This window comes from Varanus komodoensis, unplaced genomic scaffold (genome assembly GCF_004798865.1).
Source record: "Varanus komodoensis strain SLA01 unplaced genomic scaffold, ASM479886v1 scaffold49, whole genome shotgun sequence".
NCBI lineage: Eukaryota > Metazoa > Chordata > Lepidosauria > Squamata > Varanidae > Varanus > Varanus komodoensis.
In genome coordinates this window covers 4,090,567-4,112,242 of record NW_025336072.1, presented here as the reverse complement: position 1 = coordinate 4,112,242, position 21,676 = coordinate 4,090,567, and the positions used below count along the sequence as shown (strand labels likewise).

Genomic DNA, 21,676 nt, shown 5'->3' with positions numbered 1-21,676 from the left:
GTGGGGGGTACTCGGCAAAATCCCTAATCTGTCTCGTGAGCCCCACAGAAGATATAAACACTCAAGACCTGCTCTTGAGTGAACAGGGCGCCTTGAGAGAGAAAGAGTGTTCCTATAGATTACAGCCCCTCCAGCACCCACTCCCCAGGCAATGCTGGTGCTGAACAGAGTACCTGGGGGGGGGGGGCACAAGTGAGAAAGACTTGCTCCTCCCTCTCCCGTCACTGAGGCCTCCATGATACAGGCCAGATCAGCCCCCTCATTCATGATCAAATCATGGATGAGAGAGGTTTTGTTTTGGACTGCCCTGGCATTCAATAATAGCACCAGCATGCTTGAGGGCAGGTTGATGAGGCTGCCATGGGTTGGCAGGTTTGGTGGGTGACCAAAAGAGGGGATAGCCATCAAACATCTTCCCCCTGCCAGCGATCACCCTCCCAGCACCATGCTTCCCCCTACCTGAGATCACCTTTATAGGGGTACCCCTTTGCTCCCCAGGCACAACTGGTATCATAATGTGGGTATGACTAGATTCTATCTACTGCTGACCATTGGACTTGAGCCCAATTACAATCTTGCCCAGCACTCCCAGAAAGAGTCCCCTGCCATGGTGTTAAGCAAGCAACACCCTTTTGCAGCCACCAAGGACGCTGCCATAGAAGGCAGGCCTTAAATAGGTCCCAGATGTCCTCTGGCCAGAAGGCCCACCTCCTCCTCCACACCAAAGATGTAGGCCATGGCTCCCCTCTGAGAACTTGGCCCCAGCTGCTGCCACCAGCAGGGGAGGGGAGAGCAGGGCATGGCAGAGCGGCGGGGGAGGATGGGCAGGAGATGAGTCTGTTGGGCAGTCTGTGATGGCACGGCGGCAGCAGTGGCCAGCATGTGCACTGCAGCCACCCCAGAGGGAGTCACTAAATAGGCTTCAGTTGTCCTCTGGCTGGAGGACCCGCCTCCTCCTCCTCCACACAGTAGGTGCCTGCTGCAGCCTCCCCCTGAGCGCTCCAGCTGTCTCCACCAGCCAGAGTCAGTCAAATGGAACATGGGAAAGCAGAGTGCAACAGAGCAGCTGGTTGAGGAGGGAAGAAGCTGAGTCCATCGGCCATAATATTCCATTAACTTGTGAGACTTCAGACAACCAACATTTGGTTGGTAATATATTATACAGAGCAAGGCATCTCAATCTAAAGTATTTCAAAAACAAGTTGCATCAGAGGGAAAATGGCTTAATGTTTTCAATTATGTTCATATGCATGTGTGCACAAACACAATAATAAAGCAATTATTTCAGAGCAGGTTCAATACGTTTTGTGTACTTACTTATTCTGCATCATGTTCATTATAACCCAATCAGAAGGATAGACATTCTTCCCAATGAGATTCTTGAACATGATAAATGTCTCCATCAGGAAGTCCTAAAATAAATAGGAAAACATATGAAAAATGCCACTGTTTTGGGTTCTAAAAATATTAGCAGCTGGATCAAGGTAGGATCACTAAATCAATGACCAGATTCAAAGGGTGTATCTGGCTGGACCAATGCTATATTAAGAGCTGACTACTGTGCTGAAATTTATAATATATAGATTATTGCAGTGCTGGGTCTAATCATTATAATTAACTAATCAAATATAAGGATGACAACTGAAAGGAAAGCCAATTTATTGCAAAATCAATAGGGATACAACCACAGGGGTAACTCATCACTCCATACAAACACAGAAATAAAACCACTGAAAATGTCAATACATAGTTGAGGTAGTAAAAAAGAGAACATTTTCACCTGTCAGAAGAAAATGGTAGGTAATATGGATAGCTTAGGTATATGACATAATGGTTGGATCCAAGATGTACTTTCCTCAAAAGAATGGCCCTGCTTACAGAATGTTCCTCTACCTCATTTTGGGGGATTCTCCCCTCCCCCTGCTTTTATCCTCCATCACCAGGGTTTCCTGACTTTCCTGGTAGCTTTTTTAGGGGACTGGAGGGCTACTGTGGGAAGCTCGGGTGGAGAAGGCTGCTTCCACCAACACAGTTGATTTACTATATATATATATAGATCCAACCCAATGTCTAGTTACATTGGAACTTAACTATTTAATTTGACAGGGATTCAAAGTAAAAGTTTAAAACCTTTCCAACCTATTAATTTCTGAACCGGTGGCATTTTGTCACATATATAATAGGCTTAAAAGCTGGCTAACAGCTTCAGGATGGGGAAAAAGAAAAGAAATATACATTGATTTTCAGTCAAATCACTAAATTCGAGGAGTGGCAGATGTACAGTTAACATTGGAATGATGCCACTTAAAGACACCAGTGAAAAACAAAATTTTTACATGACTAGAATGACTTGCAAACTTAGAAATTTGAAGCAGTAGTTCCTGTGAGCTGTTCACATTATATAACAGGAAATTTTGATTCTAGGCACATACTTAACAAACTCAGTAAATGTGTCTTTACTTTAAGTGATCAAACTGCATACTTTATTACTAAATCTTCCTATATCTTGGTGAAGCTTAACATTTTTGTTCTGATCAGCCCTAATATTTTGCTGACTGAGTTATCATACAGTCTTCCTTTCATTCTCCTTCATGGATCACTGCCTTGTCGTGGCGAAGGGGCTCAATGGAGCTATGAGCTATGCCGTGCAGGGCCACCCAAGACGGACAGGTCATAGCAGAGAGCTCTGACAAAACGTGATCCACTGGAGAAGGAAAAGGCAACCCACTCCAGTATCTTTGCCATGAAAACCCCATGGACAGTACCAAAGGGCAAAAAGATATGATGCCGGAAGACGAGCCCCTCAGGTCGGAAAGTATCCAATATGCTACTGGGGAAGAGCAGAGGGCTAGTACTAGTAGCACCAGAAAGAATGAAGCAACTGGGTTAAAGCTGAAAGGACACTCAGTTGCAGATGTATCTGGTGGTGAGAGGAAAGTCCGATGCTGCAAAGATTTATACTCCATAGGAACCTGGAATGTAAGATCCATGAATCAAGGCAAGCTGGATGTGGTCAAACAAGAGATGACAAGACTGAACATCGACATCTTAGGAATCAGTGAACTAAAATGGACAGGAATTGGTGAATTTAATTCAGATGACCATCAGGTATACTACTGCAGGCAAGAATGCCTCAGAAGAAATGGAGTAGCTTTCATAGTCAATAAAAGAGTAGGAAAAGCAGTACTGGGATACAATCTCCAAAATGACAGAATGATCTCAGTTCGAATCCAAGGCAAACCATTCAACATCACAGTAGTCCAAGTCTATGCCCCAACCACTGGAAGCCAAAAGATAACTGGAATAATAGGCAAGTTTGGCCTTGGAGTACAAAATGAAGCAGGGCACAGGCTGGTAGAATTTTGTCAAGAGAATACGATGGTCATAGCAAACACTCTTTTCCAACAACCCAAGAGACGACTCTACACATGGACATCACCAGACGGTCAACACAGAAATCAGATTGACTATGTGCTCTGCAGCCAAAGATGGAGAAGCTCTATACAGTCAGTAAAAACTATACCAGGAGCTGACTGTGGCTCAGATCATGAGCTCCTCATTGCAAAATTCAGGCTTAAATTGAAGAAAGTAGGGAAAAGCACTAGGCCACTCAGGTATGACTGAAATCATATTCCTGATGAATATACAGTGGAGGTGAGAAATAGATTTCAGGAATTAGATCTGATAGACAGAGTGCCTGAAGAACTATGGACGGAGGTTCGCAACATTGTACAAGAGGTAGCAACTAAAACCATCCTAAAGAAAAAGAAATGCAAGAAAGCAAAATGGCTGACTGTGGAAGCTTTACAAATAGCTGAGGAAAGAAGGAAAGCGAAAGGCAAGGGAGAAAAGGAAAGATACACCCAACTGAATGCAGAATTCCAAAGAATAGCTAGAAGAGATAAGAATGCCTTCTTAAATGAACAGTGCAAAGAAATAGAAGAAAACAATAGAATAGGGAGGACCAGAGATCTCTTCAAGAAAATTGGAGATATGAAGGGAACGTTTCATGCAAAGATGGGCATGATAAAGGACCAAAATGGCAGGGACCTAACAGAAGCAGAAGAGATTAAGAAGAGGTGGCAAGATTACACAGAAGAACTATACAAAAAAGAGCTTAACGTCCCTGATAACCACGATGGGGTGGTCACTGACCTCGAGCAAGACTTCCTGGAATGTGAAGTCAAATGGGCCTTAGGAAGTCTGAGCAACAACAAAGCTAGTGGAGGTGACAGCATTTCAGCTGAGCTATTCAAAATCTTAAAAGATGATGCAGTAAAAGTGCTACACTGAATATGCCAGCAAATTTGGAAAACTGAACAGTGGCCACAGGATTGGAAAAGGTCAGTTTACATTCCAATCCCAAAGAAGGGCAATGCCAAAGAATGTTCAAACTACCATTGCACTCATTTCACATGCTAGCAAAGTGATGCTCAAAATCCTACAAGCTAGGCTCCAGCAGTATGTGGACCGAGAACTACCAGAAGTACAGGCAGGATTTCGAAGAGGCAGAGGAACTAGAGATCAAATTGCCAACATACGCTGGATCATGGAGAAAGCTAGGGAGTTCCAGAAAAACATCTACTTCTGCTTCATTGACTATGCTAAAGCCTTTGATTGTGTGGATCACAACAAATTGTGGCAAGTTCTTACAGAGATGGGAGCACCAGACCATCTTATTTGTCTCTTGAGAAACCTATATGCGAGTCAAGGAGCAACAGTGAGAACTGGACACGGAACCACTGATTGGTTCAAAATTGAGAAAGGAGTTTGGCAAGGCTGTATACTGTCGCCCTGCCTATTTAACTTATATGCAGAGCACATCATGAGAAAGGCGGGCCTAGATGAATCACCAGTTGGAATTAAGATTTCTGGGAGAAATATCAACAACCTCAGATATGCAGGTGATACCACTCTCATGGCAGAAAGTGAAGAGGAACTAAAGAGCCTCTTGATGCGGGTGGAGAGTGCAATAGTTGGCCTGAAACTCAACATTAAGAAAACTAAGATCATGGCATCCGGTCCTCTCACTTCCTGGCAAATAGATGGGGAAAAAATGGAGGTAGTGACAGATTTTATTTTCCTGGGCTCCAAGATCACTGCAGATGGGGACTGCAGCCAAGAAATTAAAAGACGCTTGCTCCTGGGGAGGAGAGCTATGGCAAATCTAGACAGCATACTAAAAAGCAGACACATCACCCTGCCAACAAAAGTGCATATAGTCAAGGCTATGGTTTTCCCAGTTGCAATGTATGGCTGTGAAAGCTGGACCATAAGGAAGGCTGAGCGCCAAAGGATTGAAGCCTTTGAGTTGTGGTGCTGGAGGAGACTCCTGCAAGTCCCTTGGACCACAAAGTGATCAAACCCGTCAGTCCTAGAGGAGAACAACCCTGACTGCTCTTTAGAAGGCCAGATCCTGAAGATGAAACTCAAATACTTTGGCCACCTAATGAGAAAGAAGGACTCCCTGGAGAAGAGCCTAATGTTGGGCACAATAGATGGCAAAAGAAGAAGGGGACGACAGAGAATGAGGTGGCTAGATGGAGTCATTGGAGCAGTTGGTGTGAGCTTGAGTGGACTCCAGGGGATGGTGGAGGACAGGAAGGCCTGGAGGAATGTTGTCCATGGGGTCACGATGGGTCGGACACAACTTCGCGACTAAAAACAACAACTTCCTTTCATTTAGATGCATGTTTTCCTTTTGCATAATATGATTGGTTTCCTTGCTACCTGACTTCATAACTTAATAATTGAGCTTCAGTAGGATTAATGCCCATGTGAGCAGGGGTAGAATTGGACCTGTACAGTTAACTCTGAACATTTTATGGTTTCAGATGTGTACTCCTTTAAAGTAGATTCCATTTCATTCTTTATTAGTTGTACTGCATGCTTCAGCTGTTGCTTTTTCACATATTTTGCTGAAGTTTGGAACATGAAATTCTATATACTTTGCAGAGTAGACTGACTAGACTGACTTTGCTATTCAGAAAGTTGGAGGATTAGCTTATTGGTAGTCATTTATTGATTCAGCAACATATGCCTGATCTATTAGTCCATTATGATGCCTTTAGTCCTATATTATAAGCAGAAAATCAGATTTTGTTGAGAGATCAGTTGCACTGGGCTCCGCCCTCAACTGTCATCTGACTGGTACTATTCTATCAGACTTTGACAGAAGGAATGAAGGCAAGAGGGCTGTTTCATCAGTCTATTGAGTGACCAGAGACTCTGGGCTTCTCTTTGTACCAACAAATTTCCATTCCTGATGATGCCAATCACAGTTCCCCAAAACACCCCAAAAGTAGTTGGCTAGAGGAAGTCTTCAAAAAAAAAAAAAAAAAAAATGTTGGCCGGAGGGAGGCCACACAGGAAAAACCCACAACCATATTGAATTTCCTGTATCAGAAGCAAGGGGGGGATAAGAACAAAATGAACTTTGTGTAACCCACAGCTAACACGCTAGCCTGACCTTCAATACAGTAATAAAAGGGACAGTGGGAACTGGTTATAGCTGCCATGAAAGTTGCAAATGTGCAGGGCATAAGAACATGGCAAGCCTGTGTGAATCTCGAGCAGATAAGAAATAGACATGGGAAATGCCCAGTCCTTGACAGAAGACTCTCTGAAGCTAACAGCAGTGGGGGTGTGGCTACATTGCTGTATTGATGCATTAGAAGTGTATTAGGTGACCTGATTGCTTACCTAGGGTATAAGACACACGTACCGGGGTGCAACTTTAGAGACACTGCTTTGGGCTGAACATCCCTTTTCATCTCTTTTTATTCTATAGTGCACTAGAATAGAGTTGGTTTTGGCTCTAAGTCTCGTCTCAGGCTCCTTTTGACTCGGGTATGGGGTCCACCCGGATTTGCCTTAGCTGTTGACTGACTGAATTCGGTAACACCGTCATGAAAGTTGCAAATGTGCAGGGAGTAAGAACATGTCAAGCCTGTGTGAATCTCAAGCAGGTAAGAAATAGACATGGGAAATGTCCAGTACTTGACAGAAGAAAGGACTCTTTGAAGCTAAAAGCAGGGGAGAGGGTGCATACATTAATGTATTAGATGTGTATTAGGTGACCTAATTGTTTATGTAGGATACAAAACACATGACTGATGTGCAACTTTAGAGACACTGCTTTGGGCTGCCTAACCCCTTTTGTCTCCCTTTACTCTATAGGCAGACGCACGCAGCCATGACGTCGACGGCAGCCAGCTCCACTGGCCAGCGCAGGCGCACGCGGCACCGGAGAGCGCCGCCCGCCGGCCCAGGTGAATGGGCGCACGCGGTGTGCGACGGGGCGGGACTCGGAGGCGCCCTGCGGACTCAAAGCAGCAGCCGCGGCCGGGGCCAGCGGCCTCGGGCCAGCAGCCGAAGGGCGGCGACCAAAGGGGGTCGCCGCCGTTTGGGGTGCCATTCGGGGGACAAGAGTAGGGCTGGGCTGGCCAAGGACTCTTGTTGAAATAGGCTTGCCTACTGCTGAATCTTAGGGAAGGGGAAGGATTTTCCCCCCCCCTTTCTTTTTCTTTTTATCGTTCTTTTTCTCCTCCTTCGACCTGCTTTATAATTTTACCCTGCTTTAATCAGTGCTTTGAGTCATCCCTGGCCATGTCGACGTTTAAATATCCTGGGGAACACATGGCCGCTGCTATTGGCGTGGTCACGGGCAATGGTCGTTACAGCAATAGGGGTTTAACGTGTCCACGTAGAAGAAGGATGGACAGATGGCTGACACCTATCCCTCCTTCTGGTCCTGCCCCCAGCCAGAGGGTGCCAGGTAGCCTTGTCAACCACCCCTCGGGCCTGACGGTGCTGCTTCTCAATGCCAGGTCGGTCAATAATAAATCTTCCCTCATCCATGACTTGATTGTGGATGAGGGGGCCGACCTGGCTTGCATAACGGAGACCTGGGTGGGAGAGGAAGGAGATGTTGCCCTCTCCCAATTGTGCCCGCCCGGGTATCTGGTTCAACATGCCCAGAAGGGAGGGGAGGGGGAGTCGTGTTGGTTTACTGAGCCTCCATCTCTCTCACGGGTCTTCCGGTCCCTTCGAGGCCAGGGCTGGAGTGCCTCTACTTGGTGTTGGGCGAACGAGACAGATTGGGGATTCTATTGGTGTACCGTGCACCCTTCTGCCCAGCAGTCTCCCTATCTGAGCTGACAGAGACCGTCTCGGACCTGGTGTTGAGGACCCCCAGGATGTTGGTCCTGGGGGACTTCAATCTCCATGCCGAGTCTGGACTGACCGGGGCGGCTCAGGACTTCATGGCCTCTATGATGGCCATGGGCCTGTCTCAACACGTCATCAGCCCGACCCATGAACGTGGACACACTCTGGACCTGGTTTTCTCGACGGGGCAGGAAGAGGATGACCTGAGGGTGAGGAACTTATGTTTGACTCCCCTGTCATGGTCAGATCACCTCCTGGTGAGGTTTGTGCTCGAGAGCGGCCTCTCCCTCTATAAGAGTGCGGACCCGATTGTATGGGCCCGCCCCCGGAGCCGGATGGATCCGGATGGATTCCTGAAGGCCCTGGGGGAGTTTCCGGCTGACAAGACTGGTGCTCCTGTCGAGGCTCTGGTCAAACTGTGGAACGGAAAGATGACCAGGGCCGTGGACACGATCGCTCCCAAGTGTCCTCTCCCACCGGGCAGAGTCCGCTCTTCCCCTTGGTATACACCTGAATTGTGGGCGATGAAGCGGGTTGGGAGACAACTGGAGCGTAGGTGGAGGAAATCACGGGATGAATCTGATCGAACACACTTGAGAGCCCACTATCGGGCTTATGCTGTGGCGGTGAAGGCGGCGAAAAAGAAGTTTTTTTCCGATTCCATTGCCTCCTCACAATGCCGTCCGGTGGAGCTTTTTCGAGTGGTACAAGGCCTGGTTCGCCCGGGTCCTAAGGAAGATCCGATGCCACCCTCAAAGGCCCGCTGTGACGACTTTGCCAGGCATTTCAGGGAGAAAATCGCTCAGATTCGTCATGAGCTGGACTCCACTAATGAATCAGAGGTCTCTGGGGAGACGCCAGTGCTACCGTCTGGTCCAAAATTGTTGGAGGAATTTCAATTATTGCGGCCCGATGATGTGGACAAGGTACTTGGACGAGTACGTCCCACCACTTGCCTATTGGATCCTTGCCCGTCTTGGTTAATAAATAACTCCAAGCACGGGATTGGGACCTGGATCTTGGAAGTGGTTAACGCTTCTCTGAGGGAGGGTCGAGTGCCTGCCCCTTTAAAGGAGGCAGTACTACAACCAGTCCTGAAGAAAGCGTCACTGGATCCAGAGATGGCCACTAACTATAGACCTGTGGCCAACATCCCGTTTCTGGGCAAGGTGTTGGAGCAAGTGGTGGCGGGACAACTCCAAGCACTCTTGGATGAAACTGATTATCTGGATCCTTTTTAGTCTGGCTTCAGACCCGGGTACAGTACTGAATCTGCCTTGGTCGCCCTGTACGATGACCTGTGCAGGGAGAAGGACAGGGGGAGTGCATCCCTGTTGGTTCTTCTGGACCTCTCGGCGGCTTTCGATACCATCGACCATGGTATCCTTCTGGATAGGCTAGCGGGATTGGGGGTTGGAGGCACTGCTTTGCAATGGTTCCGCTCCTATCTCAACGGTCGATTCCAGAAGGTAGTGCTGGGGGACCATGTCTCTGCGTCATGGCAGCTATGCCATGGAGTACCACAGGGCTCCATTCTATCCCCTCTGCTATTTAACATCTATATGAAACTGCTGGGAGAGGTCATCAGGAGGTGTGGGCTGCGGAATCATCAATACGCTGATGATACCCAGCTCTACCTCTCGTTTTCCACTAATCCAGGTGAGGCAGTGGCTGTGCTGAACCGGTGCTTGGGCGAGGTAATGGAATGGATGAGGGCCAATAAATTGAAACTCAATCCAGACAAGACAGCGGTCCTGTTGGTTGGCGGATCGGGCTTCGGAGAGGGTGGAGTTGACCTGGTCCTGAATGGTGCAATACTCCCTCTTAGGGATAAGGTCCGCAGCTGAGGAGTACTCCTCGACCTGGAGCTTTCTTTGGAAGCTCAGGTGACAGCGGTGGCGAGGAGCGCCTTCCTTCAGCTTCGGCTGATTAATCAGCTGCGCCCCTTCCTGGAGTTCGACTGCCTGGCGACGGTGACACACACGCTGGTGACTTCCCGCCTAGACTTCTGTAACGCGCTTTACGTGGGGCTTCCCCTGAAGACAGTCCGAACACTTCAATTGGTGCAAAATAGAGCTGCCAGGTTGCTGACGGGGACGGGGCGTTATGCTCACATGACTCCAGTCCTCCGTCAGCTTCACTGGCTGCCCATTGAAGCCCGGGCCCAATTCAAGGTGTTGATTATGACCTATAAAGCCCTAAACGGCTTGGGTCCGGGCTACCTGAATGAGCGCTTACGTCCGTATATGCCCGACCGCCCTTTGAGATCTGCGGGAGAGTCCCTTCTCCGGGAACCCTCCATGAAAGAAATTAGGAGAGTAAGTACTCGGAGGAGGGCTTTCTCTGCGGTGGCGCCCAACCTATGGAATTCACTCCCCAAAGAGGTCCGCCTGGCGCCGTCGTTACTGGTTTTTCAGCGCCAGGTAAAGACCTTTTTATTTAAACATCATTTTAATTGTTAAAATATATGATCTGGCCAGGGCAACTTCTTCTTCCTTCTCTTTTCTCCTCCTATATTATTTATTTACTTATTTTATACTGATAATTTTAATTTTATATTATTATGTTTGTAACTCAATGTATTTTTTGTATTTTTGTATTTAATGGTAATTTATGTGCTATTGTATTTCAATGTATTTTATTGTGTTGTAAGCCGCCCTGAGGCTTCGGCAAGGGGCGGCATAGAAATGTTATAATAATGATAATGATGATGAGGATGAGGATGAGGATGAGGATGATAATAATAACATTCTTTTAAGTCTCACTGCAGCACAGAACGCTTTTTCAGGAAGAGGTGATGTTAAACTTCCATCCTAAATCTGGCAGCTCTCAAAAACATCCTTCCAAATTGTATTTAGGGTTTTAAAAGCCTTCACTGACACAAATGAAGGCTTCTAAAAACCTGAAATTAAGTGTGGAAGGGTGCTTTGGGCTTCAGCTGCTGGGACGGAAGGACTAAGCTTTTAAATATTATGCCAAATTCTCAGAACAAACAAACTTCTTCTCCCACTGTAACCAGGATTTTTAAAGTCTCCATAGACAACAAAAAGGTATTTAAGCCTGTTTGTAATGGAGGCAGTTGTTGTGTGTGTATTTGTATCTATGAGTGTCTTATGTATTTGAATGTGCATCAAAGTGAATTGAGTCTGGACAACCACACTAGCAGAAGGGGTGATACATGGCATGTAGCCTTCAACAGGTCCAGTTTGCCATTGGGCTGAAATAGGTTCCCTACTCCAGCTTTAAATCTTAATTATTTCTGTAGATTTTAAATAATTTTAGTTATATTGCACTGCTGTTGCTTTTATCTGCACTTCTTTATTGGTTCATAGTATTTATCTTGCTGGATATTTTTGGTTATTGGTATTTATTTAATTGCCACCCAATTAATTAATTCCATATTCCATCCAATGGTCAAGGCTCTTTGGGCAGTTATTATTTCAGATGCCACAGCTGATGTTGTCAAGCTGCTTGGGTTGGTTTGTGCAACCACCTTTATACTGGATTCTTGCCCCTCAGCTGTCTGGGACAGGGAAGTGATTAATGCCTATGTGCAAGAGTGAGTGATCCCATGACATCTGAAAGCTACGGTGATGAGACCTCTCCTAAAGAAGCCCTCCTTGAACCTGGAAGAAACTAAGAACTTCAGGCCTATGGCACATCTTCCCTTCAGGGCCAACCAGACATGATGAGATGAGACCAGGGTTTTGCTCTGAAAAAGCTTTGGGTGTCCTGTATGGTGATCTATACAGGGAGAAAGACAGAGGGATTGTGGCCATGTTGAAACCCCTGGATCATTCAGTGGCTTTTGATATCATCAACTGTGCTATCCTTCTCAAGTAACTGTCTGGGTTGAGGGTGGCATGTACATGTAGTGCTTCTACTCCTGGTTGGTTCCTGAATGGCTAGCTCCAGAGCATGATGCTTGGGGAATATTACCCATGGATTGTCCAGCATGGGGCTTTTCAGGGGCCTTATCCCTCATGCTATTCAAAATCTACATGAAACCACTGAGTGGGATCATTCAGAGTTTTAGAGTGCACTGCTATCAGTACACTGATAATACACAGCTCTATTTCTCCTTTTCCTCATCAGTTGAGGCTATCCTGACTGCAACAATGAGCCCAATAAGGGCTAACAAATTGCAGCTCAATCCAAACAAGTCTGAGATGCTGTTAATGACTCGCTGGAGGGAGTTCAACCTGTTCTGGATGAGACTGTGCTCTCCCTGAAGGTTTGTTCACTGGGGGTTATTTTTGACCAACTGCACTCAGTGGAATGGAATGCCTTCCACCACGTTTGACTGGAGCTGAGCTATGAGTCTATCAGGATGGGGATAGCCTAATTTCTGTAATCTACACTCTGGCAATCTCTAAATTAGGTTACTGCAATGCACTCTATGTGTACTGACCTTGAAGATTGCTCAGAAGCTGCAGTTTATGTAAATATGGCAGCCAAATTAACACTGTATTTGAAGGGTCAGACATATAAGACACATTTTTGGCTTCTGCTATGCTTCCAAGCCCAATTTAAGGTGTTGGTTTTAACCTTAAATTGGAGTTTAGACTTGGTTTGGCATGGAAACAACTTTGGTCACCCTATATGATGACCTGTGCCAGGAGAGAGATGGGGAATGCGAATCTATTGATTCTCCTGGACCTCTCATTTTTCTGGGGCAACTGAGTTGAGTTTGATAGGCACTGCATTGCAGTGGTTCCAATTCTACTTGGATGGTAGGCTCCAAAAGGAGGTGCTTGGGGGTAATGCTCTGCCCCTTGGATCTCCCAGTATGCGGTTCCTCAGGAGTTAGCCTTGTTCCCCAGTTAACATAATATTTAACATCTACATGAAACTGCTGGGTGAGGTCATCTGGAGTTTCAGAGTATGTTGCCATCAGTATGCTGATGACATACAACTCTGTCTCTCCTTTTCATCTTCAGCAGGTAAAGCTGTTGATGTGCTTGAACTGGTGCCTGGCTCAGATAATGGACCAAATGATGGCTAACGAACTAAAGCTCAATTCAGACAAGACTGTGATACTGTTGGTGGATGGTTCTTCTGACCGGATGCAAAGAATTCAACTTGAAGAAGGATGTTCATAGCTTGCGGGTGCTCCTTGAACGATCTTGGTCACTTGAGACCCAGGTAGCATCAGTGGCTCCGAGTGCCTTCCACCAGCTTCAGCTGGTAGTTCAGCTACGTCCCTATCTGCTATCAGTGATCTATGCTCTGGTAGTCTCTAAGATGGACTACTACAATGCACTCTACAGGAGGCCAACCTTGAAGACTGTTCTGAAGCTACAGCTTGTACAAAATGTGGCAGCCAGATTAATAACAGTGATCAGATGGTCTGATGATATAACACCAATTCTGGCCCGCTTGCAGAGGTTGCCTATATGCTTCTGAGCCCATGTCAAGATGCCAGTTTTGACCTATACAGCCCTACAAAGCTTAGGATTACAATTCTCCAATAGCTACCTCCAAGGGAAGCCTGGATGGAGGCAAGAAGAGCCTTTTCAGTGCTGCCCATCCCCTTGGTTATGCAATGAGCTCCTCACAGAAGTCTGCCCAGTGCCAACTTTACTATCTTTTTGGTGCCAGGTAAAGACTGTCCTCTACTGCAGGGTACTTGATCAGTTACTGGGGCCTGCTGGTTGTCAGACAGGATTTAATAGGGCCTTCTTAACATACACTTATATTTTCCTGTTTTTATATATTTTCCTGTTTTTATTTGGTTTAAAATTATATATTGCCAACTTTTATGATATTTTAATATGATTTAATTGTATATTTTACATTGTTTTTAAATATGCTGCTGTGAACCAGCCTGAGAGTATGGACTATTGGATGGTATAGAATTAAATAAATAAACCTATAAAGTCCTATTGTGGCATGGGAACAAAATAACTGATGGAACACCTCTCCTGACCTTAATCTACTCAGCCACTATGATTACATCCAAGGGCTTCCTTTGTCATCTCCAACGGAGGCCTGAAAGGAGGTGATAAGAATGTGGGTCTTCTTAGTGGTAGCTCCCCAGTTATGGGACCATCTCACCAACAAAGTCTACCTGGCTACAACACCGTTATTTTTTTCATCACTCTACTACCAGGCATTTAATTTTTTAAGGTAGTTGAGATCATGACCCCTCTTTTAACAAAGCATTTACCACTTTCCGAACCTAAGTGGCCAACGCACTCCCAGCTAGTTCTAATAGGCCAAGAGAAAAATGGTTTAAGCACAAAACTAGTTGGCTTGACTAGGCTCAGCATTTGTGCACATCCTCATGCTTAAAATTCTTGAATGTCTTCCAACAAAAAAGGATTGGATTGTACCTTGGCTATATTCACTGACTTGATCTGCACTATCATGGTGGGTGCAACCAATTTTCTAACAAATACTTGTTAGATTATTTATAAGATTATTAAATAGATTACATAAATGATCAAAACAAAATTTGTGGGAAATATTTACTGTCCCTATACCCTCAAACTCTATTACTGTCTCCTGGTAACTCTGGTCTTTTGCATGCTTCCTGTTTTCAACCTTTTGGCCAAGGCATTCAAGACACTTTACAGTTTAGTATGAAAACAAATGAAAGTCACAAACAACAAAATAATAAATGAACTGTCCTGTGCCAATCTCTTCAAGAGCTAAAGCCTGAACGTTTTTCCTTTGTTTTACCACAGGGCACTGTCCAACAGTCTTTGCTGGTGGTGGGTTATGTAACTGGAAATAAGAATGTGCTTGTGGCCATGTGAATTGAACACAAAGTGGTGGTATCTTGGAAGCATTGATAGCTAAGAGAATATACAACACACATGCACTTTTGTAGTTTAAAGAAAGGGCTCATTTTGGTAACAGAGCACAAGCTTTGCACAAGAAAGATTTCCAGCTTTAATCCCTGACAGTTCCAATGGCCTTACACCACTTGGTGTTCTCTAGATGTCTTGGACTACAATTGCCTTCACTGTCAGCCAGCACCCATTTGAGGAAAGCTTTGCCGAGTTGTAGTAGGAAATCTGTTTGATTTATGCTAATCTTCAGTTGTAGTTTTCAGGCTAAAATAAGGTTTACTAAATGAAAGGAGATGAGGCCAAATGAGGCTAAAAATCAACTACTTTATATCAGAAAGCTGTCATAAAATAATTTCCCAATAGTGTTAGAGTCAGTATGTCAGATTTCCAAAACAATGCTTAAATGGATACAACTTATAGCAATTAAACTGAAACAATAAGCTTGATCCTCTCTGAGTAAGATCTACATAGAAATTCATTTTTCTACTTGAAAAAAGGCTATCTATGTTACTGCAACAACTGATTTGTGCTACTAAAGCTAAGAGCATGCCTATTCATAGGACACATGTTCTATTGACATTAAGAAAACTTACTTTGGGGTAGTCAGGCTTAGAGCCACGCTGTAAAAGCCTTAAGATTTTTGCCTGTGAGGAAATGGCAGCAGAAAGGAAGAGCATTGTGCTCAGTCCATTGATCTTATTGCTAACATCATATACACATTCAGAGATGTTCCCATTCTTTGTTAGGAAGTTCGTTGCTCAAGAAATTTCTTATCTTTAATCTGGAACCTTCAACAGTGGAACCGACTGAAGCAGTCTGTTGTTTGGTCTAAATCTTAGGGCCCTTCAACTCTCAAGCTTTCTATCTAAACATTTCTTTGGACAAGCCCTAAAGGTAAAATCCAAGAGGGGTGTCCCAGGCAGTCTGGCTGCAATTAACACATGTTTGGGCAAAGCAGCCATCAAGCCCATTGCTCTGAGTCAGAAATCTATGCGTTCCATTCCCCATATTTTATGGTAATCCAAAAAGATGGGCACCTGCATCTTATCCGAGATTTCAAGAGTCAACTGATTTGTCTGAATACTTGTATGCTTTCTACCATACTCCCATTGATTTGCTATGTCTAACCCAAGAAGCATCTAATTCTATCTTTTCATCCATCACCCCTTCTCAATTTCTGCTGACATGCTGTTTCTCCTTCATGACCTTGATACTGTCCCAAGAAACTTATCAAAGTTATGTAGGCCATCCTTGCGAAAGGACGGCATATAAATATTCTAAATAAATAAATACATACATACATGGTAGTGCAGCCAGTGTGCCTAAGACACTGGTGGAAGGTGCATAGACATTTGGTTATTAGCTTTACCAAGTTTCTGCCCTTACCGTTGTTCGACATATTTATTGTAATGATACACTGAGTAAGATTAAATCCAATTTATGAGAAAATATTTTAAGAAAATATTGTTTTTCCATAGAATAAATTATTTTTATATATTTTGGGCCCTCTTATTCATTGAATACTATTACCATCCCTACTTCGTGTAAAACAACAGCACAGTCATTTGTACTCATAGATAGTAGTTAATTTTTCCAGTATATTTTCATGTAGTTTGCATAAACTCATCTGCAAACCTATCATTTCCCAAGAGGTATTTAATTTTTTTAATAATTAGGGTACCAACACCAAAAGCAAGAGCACAGTCCAAGAAAAGCAAGCTTGTCACTACTTGCACTTCAAATGAGCAGGTGAACTAGTAACAACAAGGAGAATCATCATCATCAGCAGCAGCACCACCAAGAGACACGTCCTGGAGCAGTCTGAACCTGTGCATTTTTCCAGCAATGACCATCACTGAAGCCAGCCCTAGTTATTCTTTGGTAACCACCCAGGTTAGATTGCTGAATATATGATGCTGTCTATGCAAAGTGTTCAGAAACAAACTGCTTCAGAATATGACAGTCAGACTATTAAATGTAATCTAACGAACTGAACATTTCTCGTCCATTTTTAAAGTTTTTCATTGGCTTCCAGTTTGTTTCTGGCCTCAACATAATTTTCTGACTTTGACCTATACACTCTAAGTGACCTGGACCCAGCATATCTGAAAGGCTGCCTCCTCCGTTGTGAGCCTGCTCACAAGAAATCAGTTGAAGCCCTACTCCAGAAAGATCACCTTCAGAGATCAGAGCCTGCCTACCAGGGTCTTTCCTGTAGTATCATCTCCTGCCTCTACACATTTCCCAACAGACAGTGGCATGGCTTTGTTCTCCCAAGACTTTGGCAGCATATAACTATAATGGTTTTTTAATCTATTATTTCACTGTAAGCTGCTCTGAAGCCTGACTTGTGGAAAGGCAAGATTTGAATTTCTAAAATACCTAACATTCATTACAAGAACAGACTTCTTTGATTACTGTTGTAGAAGAGTAAGATAAGGCTGCTAATTGACTTTTCAGGCTTAGTTAATACTGATTACCTGGGAGTAACATAGGTGAAATTTGTCATAAATGAACCTTTTAAATCTCAGAAATGAAGTCAGGGCCTGGACTGATTCTTGAGTCTATACAGAATCGTGTGTCTGTACAGATAAATGTTCATGCCCTTCTTTTACAGGCAAAAATTTGAGGGGTGCCTTTTGTGGAATTAAGGCTGTTATTCAGAAACACTGTCTTGTGAAATATGGCTATCATATAATATTAAAATAACTTTAGACTCAGGTGGAGCTTGGTTCCAATTTGATGCAGTTAAAATTGCTAATACAGAAGGCCACCACTAGATAAATCAAAAATAAACATATTTTATTTGGGGAAAAACACATAACCACACATACAGTGAAACCATTACAGCAAACTGAGATGATTAGGTTTAAAAAATGGCCATTGATTCATCTCCAGCTACAACTAGAGACCATTTTAATCACACATACAAAAAACTGAGAAATCTTGTTTCTTGCCTCTGTCTCTACAATGTAGTCAGCAGATTCAATTCGCTTTCTCACACACACAGTTTAAAAATGCTGTACCACAGAGCCCAACTCCCTAGGTAACTGAGCCTGTAATCTAACACAGTTGATCAGACTTCAGGTCATCTGCTAATTAATGGATCTCAGCCAACAAGTTTCGTTCTTACTTTGCAGCATGCATTTGCCATATGGCAATGATAGTTTCAGGTCATTAGAGAGGTATCTACTTAGTTATAAATTCCCTTCTATTATGCTCTAATTAAGTTGTACTTTACACTCAGAAAGAAAGATTAGAAAGAATATTGAGGGGTTTGACTTGTTATGGGTATTAATAAGCAAGCATATCTTTAAATCTAATGTGTACGGTCATGTTTAAAAAGTCAGCTATATAAATAAAATTTTAATTAAGATAAGTAAATGCTTTAGGAAATCTTGTATATATGGCAATCTAGAAACAAAGAGAACACTTCCACTAACAGAATTTTAGCAGAAAAATTCAAGTGGATACTTTGCAAGTAACTGCTCATACATCTGCCTTAAACTTAAGAGAATTCACATATATAATAACTTGTTGCCCCAAAATTCCACTATCTTAAGCCAAAATTTTAGATTTTAAGTTTCCTTGAGGATCACTTGAGTTCATTTAATATAACGTAATGAAACCATCTTTGCTCTTGGCTAAGAAGGTAAACAAGAATGCTTCATTGATTTTTATGTCAGTCATGTGGGTCTCAAAGTTTTTTCAGTGTTATAACTTTACCATATAGCAACTAAAACAGCAGCAAGCAATGCAAGAAGTCCACCACAAACAAAATGTTTCTAGATAAACTTACAACAACATCAGAGCGTATCTTCCCAAAAGTCTTGATTAAATGAGCATAGTGATAGTCTTCCATTTGTCTTAAAATAGCAGTCATGCTTGCAACAAAATTTCCCTGTTTAAAAAAAAAAACAAAAAACCAAATAGTTCAATAACATGAAACACAATACACAGTTGCATTTCTAACATTTTTAGGCATGTCTGCAAGTTGCCCAAAATCAGAATGCTTTGAAAATGCATTAATGCAAATCCTAATATTAAAGACTGCTATTATTATCAACACTGATGAAAATAACCAAGATTTTCTCTTCATTCTTTGCCTATTTTAACTACGCCCTCAAACACAAATGCAACATAAATTTTATAAAGGAAAACAGCAGTGAAAGAAAATAGGAGACGGCAAAAGGGGCATAAAAGGATATTTGTTCATAGCCATTGTTGAAAATAACACTCAACTTTTAGAATGGGCTTTCCCAACTGCTCCTTTCTTCTACAATTTAATGTGCCCCCACCTCAGCACATGAACATACACATGCACACACACATCCCACAAGGGAATCCTGAAGGTCAGACATTTGCATTCATGGGGGAGGAACTGGCAGAAAACAGACTGCGCTTATTGTACAAGCCTTCTGCTTGTGCAAATGCTCCACTAGATCCAGACAATGTAGAAAATGATTATTTGTTCCTTTAATGTGGTAAAGAGTATGTAACATAAAATTTAAAAAATACCTTCAAATATCACTATGCCAACAAAAACATGGAGTTTTTTTTCACAATTTCTGGGTCAAATGAGGGCAAGATGATTATTCATATAGTAAGAAAAAGCTTTGCAATGATATTTGTTTTATATCTTAAGTGTATAGACTTGTTCACAGAACACTCTTTTTAAAAAAATCATAGCCAGTCTAATGTCACACATAACACATGTCTTGATCCATAAATAAGGTATGGAATCCAAAGTTTCTTCTTATATCTACTTTCCCATTGCTGAACTTTAAAAATACTGACACTTATCATATTCTGAGAGATGAAGCATATAGTTTTCGTTTAGCCTGAAGCTTCTGATCCTGTCTAATCTTAGGGGCCTAGTTGAAATCTAAATGGGTTATATAACATTAGGTAAGTGTATTCTTGTATGCCGTGCTCTCATGACAGTGGAATTGCTTGACTATTTTCCCTAAGAAGTTATGAATATAGTTGTGCGTTACAAAATGATGCCCTCAAAAAGTAACTTAACTACATTTATTTATATTTCTGGTTAATAGCTTTGATCATATGCATATGCTAGCCTAATTCTGTTTGTTTAGCAATTTAAATTATGATGAAGAAAAGCAACAACCAAGAGATTAATATGGGGCTTGACGGAAAAGATTAGGCTAACTTTTTATATGAATGGAAGCTGAGACCATATGGATTTAAACATGAGTTCTCAAGATGTCACAATACCAAAGAAAGATACTTAAATAGACTTATCTCTCATATACATTTGTGATTTTTCTCTTTAAATGGCTAATTTTAAAAGATTAATGTATGTAAGCACAAACCCTCTCGTATACCCCAATACCTTCAGATTTTATAATGAAATCCTAATCCTCTCATTGTAATTTCATGGCATTTTTCTATGGGAATTACTGTGATTATGGTGATAAGCAAATGAAGAAGATGGATCGATGCAGAGAGAGAGAATTACATAAAAACATCTTATTAATTAGCATGGTAAGAGTCTGACATATGAAAAGGTTAGACCCTTTAGCTAACTACTGCATATCCATGTAAGCAGAAGAACCTTCCTTTTTAAATGGCCAAAACTCCCACTAGCATATAAAGATAACTTACAATGTCTATCCAAAATGAAATTATTAATTCTAATTAAAAGTGAGTTCATTAGTTTAATATAGGCCAGGAATGAAAACATGAACAAAGAGAATTAGGGTGCAATTCTATAGTGCAATTCCATGTGTGAACATGGAAGCCCATGATCTTGCAGTGCAGAGTGGGAGAAGTGGCAAAAGCAAGCTCTGCTTCCTTGCTCCTTCTGCTCTGCATTTCTGCTAGAGGGCTCTTTCCATTGTATAGCAATGGCATCCCAGAGTGAAAAGAGAACGAGCTTGGACAAGCTTCAGAATACTTGGTATTCTGCCCATCACATCTCATTCCCATCCTACCCCCCATAACAACCCCTTTCCCCCTCTCTAAGGGGATATTCCTGACCTTGGAAATCAGCCAGCACAGATCTTTCCATGCCGCCTGTGAGAGAGAAGCTCCAGTTCCCATCTCTGAGGTAAGGGTGCTGTCCTTGCCCTTGAATCTAGGAATCCAAGTTATCCTATGGCTCCTTAAAGTCTAGGGAACACATGATCATTCCCTTAGAAAGAGTGCATTTTAATATCAGCTTCTACAGAGTACGTTTGTGGAGATCCAATGAAAAGACTAAAAGTAGTCTAAGGCCTAGCTTAGAAAGGAAGCCATATAGAGGAGGGACTAGAGTTTCCAGATTCCAGGAAATCAAGCCATTTCTTCTACATTTTCTACTTCTTTTGTCTATTCCTGGCAAGTGCTGCAAAAAACTGTTAGGTAAGGATCATTTTACCTGATCATGCTGGGAAATATTGGTCACACCTATCTATCTATCTATTTATTTATGTCTGTCCATTTTAAACCCACCCTTCCTGCAGAGAGTTTAGTTAAGTGTACAATCCCTATAACTGTAACTATGTGGAATGCACTTTTTGGAAGAAACCAGGAGGTAGTTGAAGGCAATGCACAGTATTTTTGGCTTGAACACAGAAAGGAAACGGCCTGAAAAAGCTCTAGGAATCATTCCTTAAAATCATGGGTCCTCAAACTACAGCCCCCTGGGCCGAATCTGGCCCGCCATGCCCATTTATTCGGCCCGCCTTAAAGGCTTTGGACTCCCCATG

At 43.0% G+C, this 21,676-nt stretch overlaps 1 protein-coding gene across 6 annotated transcripts in view; it reads right to left on the bottom strand.

Annotated features, from left to right (window-relative positions):
* DOCK1 (dedicator of cytokinesis 1) overlaps window positions 1-21,676 on the bottom strand; it is a 550,659-nt gene that overhangs the window by 223,153 nt on the left and 305,830 nt on the right. For all 6 annotated transcript variants that reach the window (XR_006416228.1, XM_044445702.1, XM_044445703.1 and 3 more), the window contains exons 28-29: window positions 18,766-18,867; window positions 1,318-1,412 (exon numbers count right to left, since the gene is read on the bottom strand). Coding sequence is in view for 5 of the 6 variants with exons in the window: in XM_044445702.1 (XP_044301637.1) it covers window positions 1,318-1,412; window positions 18,766-18,867 (197 nt within the window). In the remaining variant the exon portion in view is untranslated. The remainder of the gene's footprint in view (window positions 1-1,317; window positions 1,413-18,765; window positions 18,868-21,676) is intronic.